The sequence below is a fragment of the Schistocerca cancellata genome, chromosome 1, assembly GCF_023864275.1.
Source record: "Schistocerca cancellata isolate TAMUIC-IGC-003103 chromosome 1, iqSchCanc2.1, whole genome shotgun sequence".
Taxonomy (NCBI): Eukaryota; Metazoa; Arthropoda; class Insecta; order Orthoptera; family Acrididae; genus Schistocerca; species Schistocerca cancellata.
Window position 1 is genome coordinate 806268238 of NC_064626.1, and position 12660 is coordinate 806280897.

General features: G+C 40.4%; 1 protein-coding gene across 2 annotated transcripts in view; it reads right to left on the minus strand.

Annotated features, from left to right (window-relative positions):
* The window catches only part of LOC126188008 (ras GTPase-activating-like protein IQGAP1), a 334889-nt gene that overhangs the window by 279582 nt on the left and 42647 nt on the right, over window positions 1-12660 (minus strand). For both annotated transcript variants that reach the window (XM_049929428.1, XM_049929435.1), the window contains exon 4: window positions 11661-11805. In XM_049929428.1, coding sequence (XP_049785385.1) covers window positions 11661-11805 — 145 coding nt within the window. The remainder of the gene's footprint in view (window positions 1-11660; window positions 11806-12660) is intronic.

The window sequence follows — 12660 nt, forward strand, 5'->3', positions numbered from 1 at the left end:
CACCCGTATGATATATCATACTAATAAAAAAAAAAAAAAAAAATGAATTTAAGGCCACCATCATAAATTAACATTCATAATGTGATTATAAACCCATGTGGGTGGTGCATCTGAAATTTTATCAAAATCTAAGAAAAAATTAATTCTGGGATATAATGGGTTAAAGCACTGTGCTGCACGTTAGCCCTGTACTTAGCCATATTTGTAATGTTTCCTTTAGGAATGGTCAGTTCCCTGAACGATTAAAGTACTCGGTAGTAAAGCCGCTTTATAGAAAGGGAGAAAGGGACAATGTAGACAATTTTAGACCTATTTCTATGCCATCAGTGTTTGCTAAAGTTATTGAAAAGGCTGTGTATTTTATGTCAGACAATTTGCTCTCAAATGTACAGTTCGGCTTCAGAAGTCATTTAACAACTGAAAATGCTATATTCTCTTTTCTCTCTGAGGCAATGCATGGATTAAACAAAAGGTTTCAAACACTAGGCATATTTTTGGATTTAACTAAGGCATTTGATTGTGTTGATCACAAAATATTGCTCCAGAAGTTGGACCATTATGGAATACGGTGAGTAGATCACAATTGGTTCACCTCGTACTTTAGCCAGAGACAGCAAAAGGTCATTATTTACAGTGATGAGAATGGCTGTGATGTGTGACTGAGTGGAGTACAGTCAAATGAGATGCGCTCCAGGGATCAGTGTTGGGGTCACTCCTGTTCCTTATTTATATAAATGACGTGACCTCCAGCATTAAGGCTAGCTCTACAATATTTCTGTTTGCTGATGACACTAGCTTGGTAGTGAAGGATGTTGTGTGCAACACTGGCTCAGTTCATGATGTAAGTTCATGGCTTGTAGAAAATAAACTAATGCTAAATCACAGTAAGACTCCGTTTTTGCAATTTCTAACGCACAATTCCACAAAACCTGAAGTTTTAATTTCACAGAATGGGCATATGATTAGTGAAATTGAACAGTTCAAATTTCTAGGTGTTCAGATAGACAGTAAACTGTCTGCAAAGCCCACAATCAGGATCTTGTTCAAAGACTTAATACTGCCATTTTTACTATTATAACAGTATCTGAAGTAAGTGATTGTTCAACACAAAAATTAGTCTGCTTTGCTTATTTTCATTCACTTATGTCATATGGTATTATGTTTTGTGGTAACTCTTCAAAATTTAAAAGGATGTTTTTGGCTCAGAAATGGGTGGTTCAGGCAGTAAGTGATGTAAGTTTGTGAACCTCTTGTTGACCCCTGTTCACTAGTCTGGGTATTTTGACATTGGCCTCTCAAAAAAAATTATATATATATATATATATATATATATATATATATATATATATATATATATATATATATATCCTTTACTGTCATTTCTTGTTAACAATATCAGCTTATTCCCAAGAATAAGCAGCTTTCACTCTGTTAATACTCAGCAGAAATCAAACCGGCATTTGGATTGAACTTCCTTAACTCTTGCCCAGAAAGGTGTGCAGTATACTGCTGCATCCATTTTCAATAAGCTACCACAAGAATTCAAAGATCTTGACAGTAATCCACGTGCTTTCAAATTCATACTGAAGAGTTTCCTCATGGGTCACTCCTGTTGAGGAGTTCCCTGAAAAATTAAGCTGATTCTTATGCTATACTGTTGATTGTGTTTACTTAAACATATAGCCTGACATTTGTGGCTTCAAAAACATTTTAGTTTTATCTTTTATTACTTTTATGTTGCAATTTCATGTACTGACATGTTCCATGACCTTGGAGATTTGCTCCACAGTTTGGTCCTACGGATTTTGACGTGTAAATAAAAATAAAGGAACGAAGATAGGGTGTCTTGGCCCCAAGTCCAGATCATGAAGATATTATCAACAAATCTGACCAGACTGGAGGTTTGGTGTTTTGGGAGGCTGCCATGGGTTGCCCATGGCTGTGTTGTGCATTTATTTTTATATCTTTCCTTCAAAGGAGACGTAGTCGTGAGTTAGAATAAAATTAGGAACATATATGAGGAATTAGGTAATGGGTTTAGAGTGTGAAGGACATTTGGGAAGGTAATTTTAATAGTGGTAAGACCATGGATGTGAGGGATGTTGGTGTATAGGAAGGTGGCATCAACAGTGATGAGTAGGGATCCTGGAGGTAAAGGGATGGAGGTGGTGGAGAGTTGGTGAAGCAAATGGTTAGTATCTTTGAGGAGGCTAGATCACTGATAATCAGTTGGAGGTATTAGGCAATGAGGGCCGAAATTCTTTTAGTGGGGGCACAATAACCAGGCACAATGGGGTGTCCAGGATTGTTCAATTTAGCGATTTTGGGAAGCATGTGGGAGATGGGTCTGCAGGGCGTCACAGGATTGAGGAGGGAAATGGGTTCAAGGAAGATGTTCTGGGAAGAACCTAAAACTTTAAGCAGGGATTGGAGGTTGTGTTATACTTCTGGGATGGGATCACTCTGGCAGGGTTTGGTTGGTTGGTTGGTTGTGGGATTAAAGGGACCAGACTGTTACGGTCATTGGTCCCTTTTTCCAAAACTTAAAAACACCCACATACAATAAAAGCGAACAAGGAAAAGATGACAGACGACACAGGACAAGAGAAACTTAGACAAAGACCAGACAAAACGAATTAAAATCACACAGAGTGTGACTGTGGTTGGCCAACCATAGAGAAAAAAAGGAAAAGCCAACCACCGAGAAACATATTAAAAACTCAGTCTAAAACCGTAGGCCAAAAGCCAGAATCAACACAAAAGAAAGATAAACACTTAGAGCAAATGATAAAAGCCCCCTACCTGAATAAAACACAAAACTAAGACCGCCATGGCAGTGTCATCCGTTAAAAGGGCAGGGAGCGTACCAGGCAGCGCAAATGTCTGCCTGAGCACAGCTAAAAGCGGACACCACTGTCAAAACCGCCCCACAGCAACAGAGAGGCCCGTCCCCATGGCTCAGTAAATATCTATGCGACAGCTGGGTGTGTCCAATGCGGAGCCGACAAAGGACGACTGAGTCCCTGCGAATGGCTCGCATGGATGACCGCCACACAGTCTGGCAGAGTTTATACGTGGAGTAGTCAGATGACTGGCACTCACTTTGATTCATAACAAGAGTGGTAGAATCTTTTTCTTTAGGTAGGATGATTAGGTCAGGATATGTTTTGAAGTCGTGTGTGGTTATTCTTGGTGGCACCAATCCTCCAATCAAAGCCAAGCTAATTCCAACACTGAACTGTGCCTCTCCCAATTCATTCCACCATCCAACTGTGATTATCCCCCCACCCCCCACTCCCTCCCACATCCCACTTACCAGACACTAGTCACCTTCCAGAAACTCCTTACCTCCAACTTGGCCTCACCATCCCTTCCCAGGTCCCTTCCTCAGAACACTAACCTTTCAGCAGAAGAAAGAATAGCCATCCACAACCTCAAAACAAATCCTGACCTAATCATCCTACCTGCAGACAAAGGTTTCACCACGGTTATGAATCACAGTGACTAACTGTTGAGAAAGTGATTACATCCCGTCCTATACCAGAAGTCCAACACATACTCCAATCCCTACTTAAAAGATTTAAGCCCTTCCCAGAATGTTAACCCTGAATCCATTGCCATACTCACCCCTATGACACACTGCAAGCCCATCTTCTAAATGCTCCCCAAAAATCCACAAACCTAACTATCCAGGTCACCACATTGTGGCTGGTTATTGTGTCCCCACTGAAAGAATTTTGGCCCTCATTGACCAACACCCCCAAACAAAAGCCCATAACTAGCCTTCCCCACCAAATATCTCAACCATTTCCTTCACCCACTCTCCACCATCCCCACCCCTTTACCTCTTGAATCCCTACTTGTCACTGTTGATGCCATTCCTATACACCAACATCCCTCATGCCCATGATCTTACGGCTACTGAACACTAATTTTCACACTGCCCTTCACACTCTAAATCCACGAACTCATTCGCCATACGTATTACTAATTTTATCCTAACTCACAACTACTTCTCCTTTAAAGGGAAGATATACAAACAAATCCCCAGCACAGTCATTGGCACCCCATGGCACCCTCCTATGCCAACCTGTTTATGGGCCATCTAGAGGAGACCTTCCTAGCCTCCCAAAACACCAAACCCATAATCTGGTTCAGGTTCTCTGATGACATCTTCATGCTCTGGACTTGGGGCAAAGACACCCTATCTTCATTCCTTCAAAACATCAACACCTTCTCTCCCATACACTTCATCTGGTTCTCCTCAATCAAGCGTGCTACCTTCCTGGATGTTCACCACCTCCTCTCTGATAGCTCCAACTAAACCTCTGTCCTTATTAAACCCATCAACCACGTACAATAACTGCATTTTGATAGCTGTCATCTCTTTCACACCAAAAAATCCCTTCCATACACCCTGGCCACCTGGGGACAGCATACCTACAGCAACAAGAACTCCCTTGCCCAGTATGCTGAGGGTCTCACCAAGCCCTTCACAGACATGCACTATCCTCCAGACCGAGTGTGCAAACAGATCTCCTGTGCCAATTCCCCTCCCACCCCCAATATTTCCCCCACCCCCATAACAAGCCACACAGGAGTGATCCCTTCGTTACCCAATACTACCCTGGATTCATTCGTGAGGCCTTTGATTACCTATCATCATACCTTGAAATGAAGGATATCCTACCCAAGATCCTTACTACCCCTCCTAAAGTGGTGTTCTGTCATCCACCCAACCTCAATAGCAGCCTAGTCCGTCACTATGCCACTCCAAATCCCAACCCCTTGTCACAAGGATCGTATCTCTGTGGAAGACACTGGTGCAAGACCTGCCCAATGCACCCACCAGAATATCCTGTTCCAGTCCTGTCACAGGCTTATCCTACCCCATCAGAGGTCAGGCTACCTGTGAATGCAGTCGTGTCACATATGAGCTCTACTGTAATCATTGTTCCGCTTTTTATAATGGTATGTCTACCAACAAGTTGTTCACCAGGATGAACGGTCACCACCAAACTATGGCCAAGAGCAAAGTAGACCACTCTGAGGCACAATATGCAGCTCAGCATAATATGCTTGAGTTCAATGGTTGCTTCACTACCCAAACCACTGGATCCTCCCCTCCACCACAGCTTTTCTGAACTGTGCAGATGGGAGTTATCCTTGCAACACATTCTTCACTCCTGAAATTATCACGGCCTCACCTATGGTACCCTATTGTCCCTGCACAGTTTCCACCCCCTCTGTCCTATCACCTCTTCCCTATCCTCATTTTCCACCTTTACCAAATCACCTGCCCTCCTTTCCCCTGGCCTGTTCTTTTTCTCTCTGTTATCTCCACTTCCTTGTCCCACAGACTCCTGATGCTGCTCCTTTTGGCAGTCTAGTCCCTGCTCACTCTGTCAGACAGCACTCCTCTCTCCCCCCATCCATACACTGCTATCCCTTCCCCTTCTCCGCACCCTCCAGTTTGCTGCTTCCATTCCATGTGACAGTTGCATTCTGGTCTGGGCTGCCGCAGCTGGTGTGATTTGCGTGTGACATGAGCAAGCTTGTGTGAATGAATGGTGTGTGTTTCTCTTTCTTTTCCTGATGAAGACTGTCACCAAAAGCTATGTGTAAGTGTTTTAATTGTGCCTGTCTGCAACTTAACATGTCATGTTTATGGTAAGTAGCAATTTATCATTTCCTTACATTGCTGACACTTTGTAATGCAGTAAATGAAGTAGATGAAAAGGAATGCAAACGTCTCAAAAATGAGATCAACAGGAAATGCAAAATGGCTTATGCGAGGATGGCTAGACAACTAATGTAAGGAACAGATGCGTGTATCACTAGGGGGTAAGGTAGATACTGCCTACAGGAAAATTAGAGAGACCTTTGGAGGAAAGAGAAACATCTGCATGAATATCAAGAGCTCAAATGGAAAATCAGTCCTAAGCAAAGAAGGGAAATCAGAAAGGTGGAAGGAGTATATAGAGGGTCTATTCAATGGCAATGTATGAGGGTGGTTTGAAAAGTTCACCACAAGAGGTCAGCATTAGTGCAACGAGTTGTTCACATGATATTCATTGGACTGTTGCCTGTAAACATGTGCCACGTCAATGCTCTTGGAATAAAGCTGCGGTGGTGACGTGGTCCTGTTGCTGTTCCCGCATAGTGATTCGCGAAGATGGGAGGGGGGGGGGGGGGGGGGGGGGGGAATAAATAAATAAATAAAATCCAGAGTTGATCAGTGATTAAGTACTCTGTAAAGAAAGGTATGAAAGCAAAGGACATTCATGCCAATTTCCTGAACAAACTGGAGGACTATGCTTCTTCATATTCAACTGTTGCCAAGTGGGCAATTTAACTTAAATTTGGTCATGAGAGCTTAGATGATGATGCACACAGTTGTCGGCCAAGATGTGTCACTATTCCAGAAGTCATTGCAAAAGTGTACAAAATGGTCATGGAGGATTACCGATTGAAAATGCGTAAAATTGCTCATGCTTGCCAAATGGCATCTGAAAGGGTACATCACATTTTAACTGAAGAATTAGAAATGAAAAAATTGTCTGCAAGATGGGTGCTGCAACTCTTGATGCTGCATCAAAAACACACGAGAATGGACATATTGGAACAATATTTGGCCCATTTTAGGATAACTAACAAGATTTTTTGCACCGGTTTGTGACCACAGATGAAACTTGTGTGCAATAGTATACCCCAGAGACAAAAACAACAGTCAAAGCAGTGGAAACATGCTGATTACCTGCCACCAACGAAAGCAAAGAGAATTCCTTCGGCGGGAAAGGTCAAGGCATCAGTGTTCTTGGATGCGAAGGGGATTCTGTTTGTAGATTATCTCCCCACTAGGCAAACAATTACTGGAGAATATTATGCTAACCTCCTGGACAAATTGCAACAAAAGATAAACGAAACAAGTCAGGTTTAGCAAGGAAGAAAGTCATCTTCCATCTTGACACTGTGCACCTGCACACATGTGCTGTCTCCATGGCAAAATTACATGAACTAAGGTATGAATTGTTGCCACACCTGCCTTATTCACCTGATATGACTCCGTAAGACTTCCATCTCTTCCCACAACTGAATTTTTCTTGGTGGATGAAGATTCACTTCAAACGAAGAATTGATAACTGGAGTTGACGACTATTTTGCAAGCCTGGAGGAAACTCGTTTTCGAGATGGAATCAAGGCACTGGAACATCGCTGGATCAATTGCATTAACCTACAAGGAGACTACATTGAAAAATAAAGAAAGTTTCAGTGATGTAAGTACTTTTTTTCTATTCCGTTCTGAGAACTTTTCAAACCACCCTCATACTTGGTAATATTATGGAAATGGAAGAGGACGTAGATGAAGATGAAATGGGAGATATGATACTATGTGAAGAATTTGACACAGCACTGAAAGACGTAAGTCGAAAAAAGACCCCGGGAGTAGACAACTTTCCATTAGAACTATTGATAACCTTGGGAGAGCCAGTCATAACAAAACTCTACCATCTGGTGAGCAAGATGTATGAGACAGGTGAAATACCCTCAGACTTCAAGATGAACATAATAATACCAATCCCAAAGAAAGCATGTGTCGACAGGTGTGAAAATTGCCAAACTATCAGTTTAACAAGTCACTATTGCAAAATATGAACACGAATTATTTACAGACAAATGGAAAAACTGGTAGAAGCTGACCTTGGGGAAGATCAGTTTGGATTCTGTAGAAATGTTAGAATACGTGAGGTAATACTGACACTAAGACTTATCTTAGAAGATAGGTTAAGGAAAGGCAAACCCACATTTGTAGCATTTGTAGACTTAGAGAAAGCTTTGGACAATGTTGACTGGAATACTCTCTTTCAAATTCTGAAAATGGCAGGGGTCAAATGCAGGGAGCGAAAGGCTATTTACAATTTGTACAGAAACCAGATGGCAGTTATAAGAGTCGAGGGGCATGAAAGGGAAGCAGTGGTTGGGAAGGGAGTAAGACAGGGTTGTAGCCTATCTGTGATGTTATTCAATCTGTATATTGAGCAATCGGTAAAGGAAACAAAAGAAAAATTTGCAGTAGGGTTAAAATCCATGGAGAAGAAATGAAAACTTTGAGGTTCGCCGATGACATTGTAATTCTGTCAGAGACAGCAAAGGACCTGGAAGAGCAGTTGAACGGAATGAACAGTGTCTTGAAAGGAGGATACAAGATGAACATCAACTAAAGCAAAACCAGGATAATGGAATGTAGTCGAATTAAGTCAGGTGATGCTGAGGGAATTAGGTTAGGAAATAATGCACTTAAAGTAGCATACACATTTTGCTACTTGGGGAGCAAAATAACTGATGGTGGTCAAAGTAGAGAGGATATAAAGTGTAGACTGGCTATGGTAAGGAAAGTGTTTCTGAAGAAAAGAAATTTTTTAACATCAAGTATAGATTTAAGTGTCAGGAAGTCGTTATTGAAAGTATTTGTATGTAGTGTAGCCATGTACAGTAGTGAAACATGGACGATAAATAGTTAACACAAGATGAGAATAGAAGCTTTCGAAATTTAGTGCTACAGAAGAATACTGAAGATTAGATGGGTAGCAACAAATGAGGAGGTACTGAATAGAATTGGGGAGAAGAGGAATTTGTGGCACAACCTGACTAAAAGAAGGGATTGGTTGGTAGGACCCATTCTGAGGCATCAGGAAATCACTAATTTAGTACTAGAGGGAAGTAGGGAGGGTAAAAATCATAGAGGCAGACCAAGAGATGAATACACTAAGCAGATCCAGAAGGATGTAGGTTGCAGTAGTTACTCAGAGATGAAGAAGCTTGCACAGGATAGAGTAGCATGGAGAGCTGCATTAAACTTGTGTCTGGACTGAAGAAGAAGAAGAAGAAGAAGAAGACGTCGACAACGACAACATAATAGGAAATGACCCAATCGTAAGTTTCAGTACCAAAAAAGAACAGTCACTGAAAAAATATATCATGCATTATTTCACATCAGCTCTAAAAAGGAAAGAGTGTAGAGAAGAGAGATAGTAGTGGAATTACCGGGATACGTGCACCACATGACACAGCTTTGTGACAATAACAAGCACTCACGTTGATTAAATGCTGAGTGCAGATAGAAAAGTTGTTACACGACTGCAGACCGCATCAGCAGACACCCCCCTCGCCGCCCCCCCCCCCTCCCTCCCACCACTACCAGCGCGGAAATGGACACCAATCGAATATGAAAGCAAAGGAGACCTCACATATCACGCATTCCCGTGGGTTAAGAGGCATGTCAGTGATCAGATGCCTCAACATAAAATGATTTCATTTCATAAAATTTAAATTAGATGGACACTAATGTACATAACTTTAGATAAACAACAGACTGCCATTATGAACAATGTAGGATATACACTGAGGCGATAGAAGTCATGAGATACCTCCTAATATGATGTCAGACCTCCTTTCACACGTTTTAGCACAGTAACTCAATGTGGCTTGGACTCAACAAGTTGCTGGACATTCTATCGAGGAATACTGAGCGATGTTGCCTCAATAGCCATCCATAATTGTGAAAGCGTTGCCAGTGCAGGATATTGTTCAGGAACTGATCTTTCAATTGTGTCCCAAAAATGTACAATGTGTGGTGACCTGAGTGGCCAAATCATTAGCTGGAGCTGTCCGGAATGTTCTTCAAACCAGTCGTAAACAAATGGGACCCAGTGACATGGCACATTGTCATCTATGAAAATTTCATTGTTGTTTTGGAACATTAAGTCCATGGATGGTTGTAACAGGTCTCCAAGTAGCCAAACAGCCTTTTCCAGTTGATGATCAGTTGAATTGGACCAGGTTCGATCAGAGGAAGCAGTTCAATCTCTCTAAACACAGCCCACACCATTATCGAGCCACCACCAGCTTGCACAGTGCCTTTGTTGACAAACTGGGTCTGTGACTTCAAGCGGGCCTGCACCACACTTGAACCCCACCATCAGTTCTTACCAAATGAAATCAGGACTCATCTGACCATGCCAAAGTAATTTATTGCAATTTGATTGCTCTATGAGTTTTTTTTTAACCAACATTCTAAAGTGAAAATAATTCTCTTCTAATGCTGATAATCCTCTTGCAGCAATTCTTCCAAATGGTTCTACCAGTGATAGATGATCACTGGAAGACTCATACTTTGATTAGGGCAAATATTAATAACAGGAATCAATGGATGTATATATTTATGCACCAACTTTCTGAGATTCAATTGTATTCATTCATGTTTTGAATGGTTTGTTTCAAGTACATACTTGACACCAAGTCACCTGTACAGCATACTTCCACCCGTGCAGAGAGTGCCCTAGGGGTACCATTCATCAATAGTTTCAAGGTCTCCACAAACTTTGTATTAGTCAATGTTAAACATCAGAATTACATTATAATGAATTAACAATTCTGAAAGATTTTGTGTGAATCTTAGTTAGCTTAGTTGTTCATAGACCTTCAAAAAGTTAGCAACTTGCATGAGAAATACAAAATCTTAATGTGGTTAATGTAAGGAGACTAACGAATACTATTTGAGCAAATACACCTGATAATTGTACTTAATGAACAACTCAGTGTTTCAAAGTTATTTTGGAAACTGTGAGGGTGGTTTGATAAGGCTGATAAATCTCCATGAACAAATGGAACATGTTTGTTGCACCTTCATGGTTGGTAAGCTTAATTATTACACAGATTATATAAAGAATTTCAACAATGTACAGCATGTAGTTCATTACTGACAGCCATCTGAATTGGTCAGTGTGTCAACTGCAATTGAAAACAGGGAAACTGAGTTTCTTGCTATTATTAAATATTTCCATGTACAGGGTTGGACTGCCACACTAAACAGAACTGGATGAATTTTATGCAGGCTCTGCACCATCATTGAAGGCCATTTAATTTTAGATTAATGAATTTAAACCTAATCATACAAGCACTGAAGATGAAGTGTGCTCCAGACATCCAATTGAGGTCACTACAACTGAAACCACTGACAAAATTTATGATATAGTAATGCAAGACCATTGAACAAAAATATTGTGTATGCACCTCAACTGAGTGAATGCATAATATGTTGCACAGACATTTGGCTCTGCTGTGCACAAGGTAGGTGCCGCAATTGCTCACAGACTACCGAAAGCACATCCAGTACAGTATTTCAACACAATGTCTGTGGTCGATTAATTGTACCCCGTAAGACTTTTTACACTGATCTGTGACTGTTGATGAAACCTGGACACATCATTACACACAAGAATCAAAATAGCAGTCAAAAGAATAGACAATGACTGGTGAAAGAGCATCCATACAAACATCGACAAATAATATTACAGTCCAACAATGGTTGGCCGCATTTAACAATGGACTGAAACTTTTGTAAGAAGGACATATATATGAACAATAAATTAAAAACTAATCGCAACAGAACAACACACAAACTGATATAATTGAAAAAACAAAGAGAACACTACTTTACTTGTAACAAAAGAAAATGCTCCAATATGTTTTAGAGTTACTAAGAAAACAATGGAGCAGGAGAAAATAGCTATGTTTAACAACCAGCAAAATGTGACACCTGTTACATAAAATAAAACGTGTTTGGTTTCATTGGTATTCGGACTGAACACAGCACACACCTGTGAATTCTGCTTTCCCATATAGATCTTGCACAAGAGGTGCTTTCCCTGATTTAAAAAGATGGGTACTGAGAGCATGCACACAGTAAATCACTCTTGGCATGTTCTTCTTATCATATATATCTGTAGTTTCAGGATGGAATGTCTGCAAAAATACAATGGATTAATGTAAATGGTAAGTTATAATGTAAAAATAAGATATAATGTAAAATACAAGATATTTCAAAAGAAAACACACAAAAAACACAACTAAGAAAAAGTAATGAAAATGTCTGGCTTAAACAATAAAAAGAACAACAGTCATAATGACTATAAGCTTATAATGTTCCTTAGGTGGAGTAACAAAATTCATAAATACATCACTGAAGTATTTTACCCATCTTCAGCAACTGTAGTTGTATAAATCAAAATAATAAGCAACCAGTTGCATAAAAGAAATTTAATTTCTTAACCAGTTTCGGACACTTGTGCACTTCTTCAGAAGGTTATACCTATACCATTATTTGTGTATGTCAACAATAAGACGCATACAGCAAAATGCTGTGGTCACGTGGTTCACAGTGCCTATATACACCATTTTTGTACACGCCTATGAACCACATGACCATGGCATTTTGCTGTATGCATCTTCTTGCTGACACTTGCAAATAATGCAATAGGTATAACCTAAAGGGCACCAAGTGCCTGAAACCAGTTTAAAAACTAAATTTCTTTTATGCAACTGGTTGCTGATTATTTCAGTTTATATAACTGAAGTGGTTAATTTTATGCTCGTAGAGGAAAAAAATTATTCATCAAGTTAGAAACATCTTTGTCCTTAAAAATGCTATGCACACCAATAAGTACACTGAAGTAAGTGGAAACTGGTCAAGTTTCCATTTGATGAAAAGATCATATTGTACTAATCTAAGGAAGTTTTGTTTGTGGGCGTCTTTGAGATGTTTATCTATTAATGCAATGCAAAATGCGTTCAGAAGAGAGTACTCAACAGCAACGCACA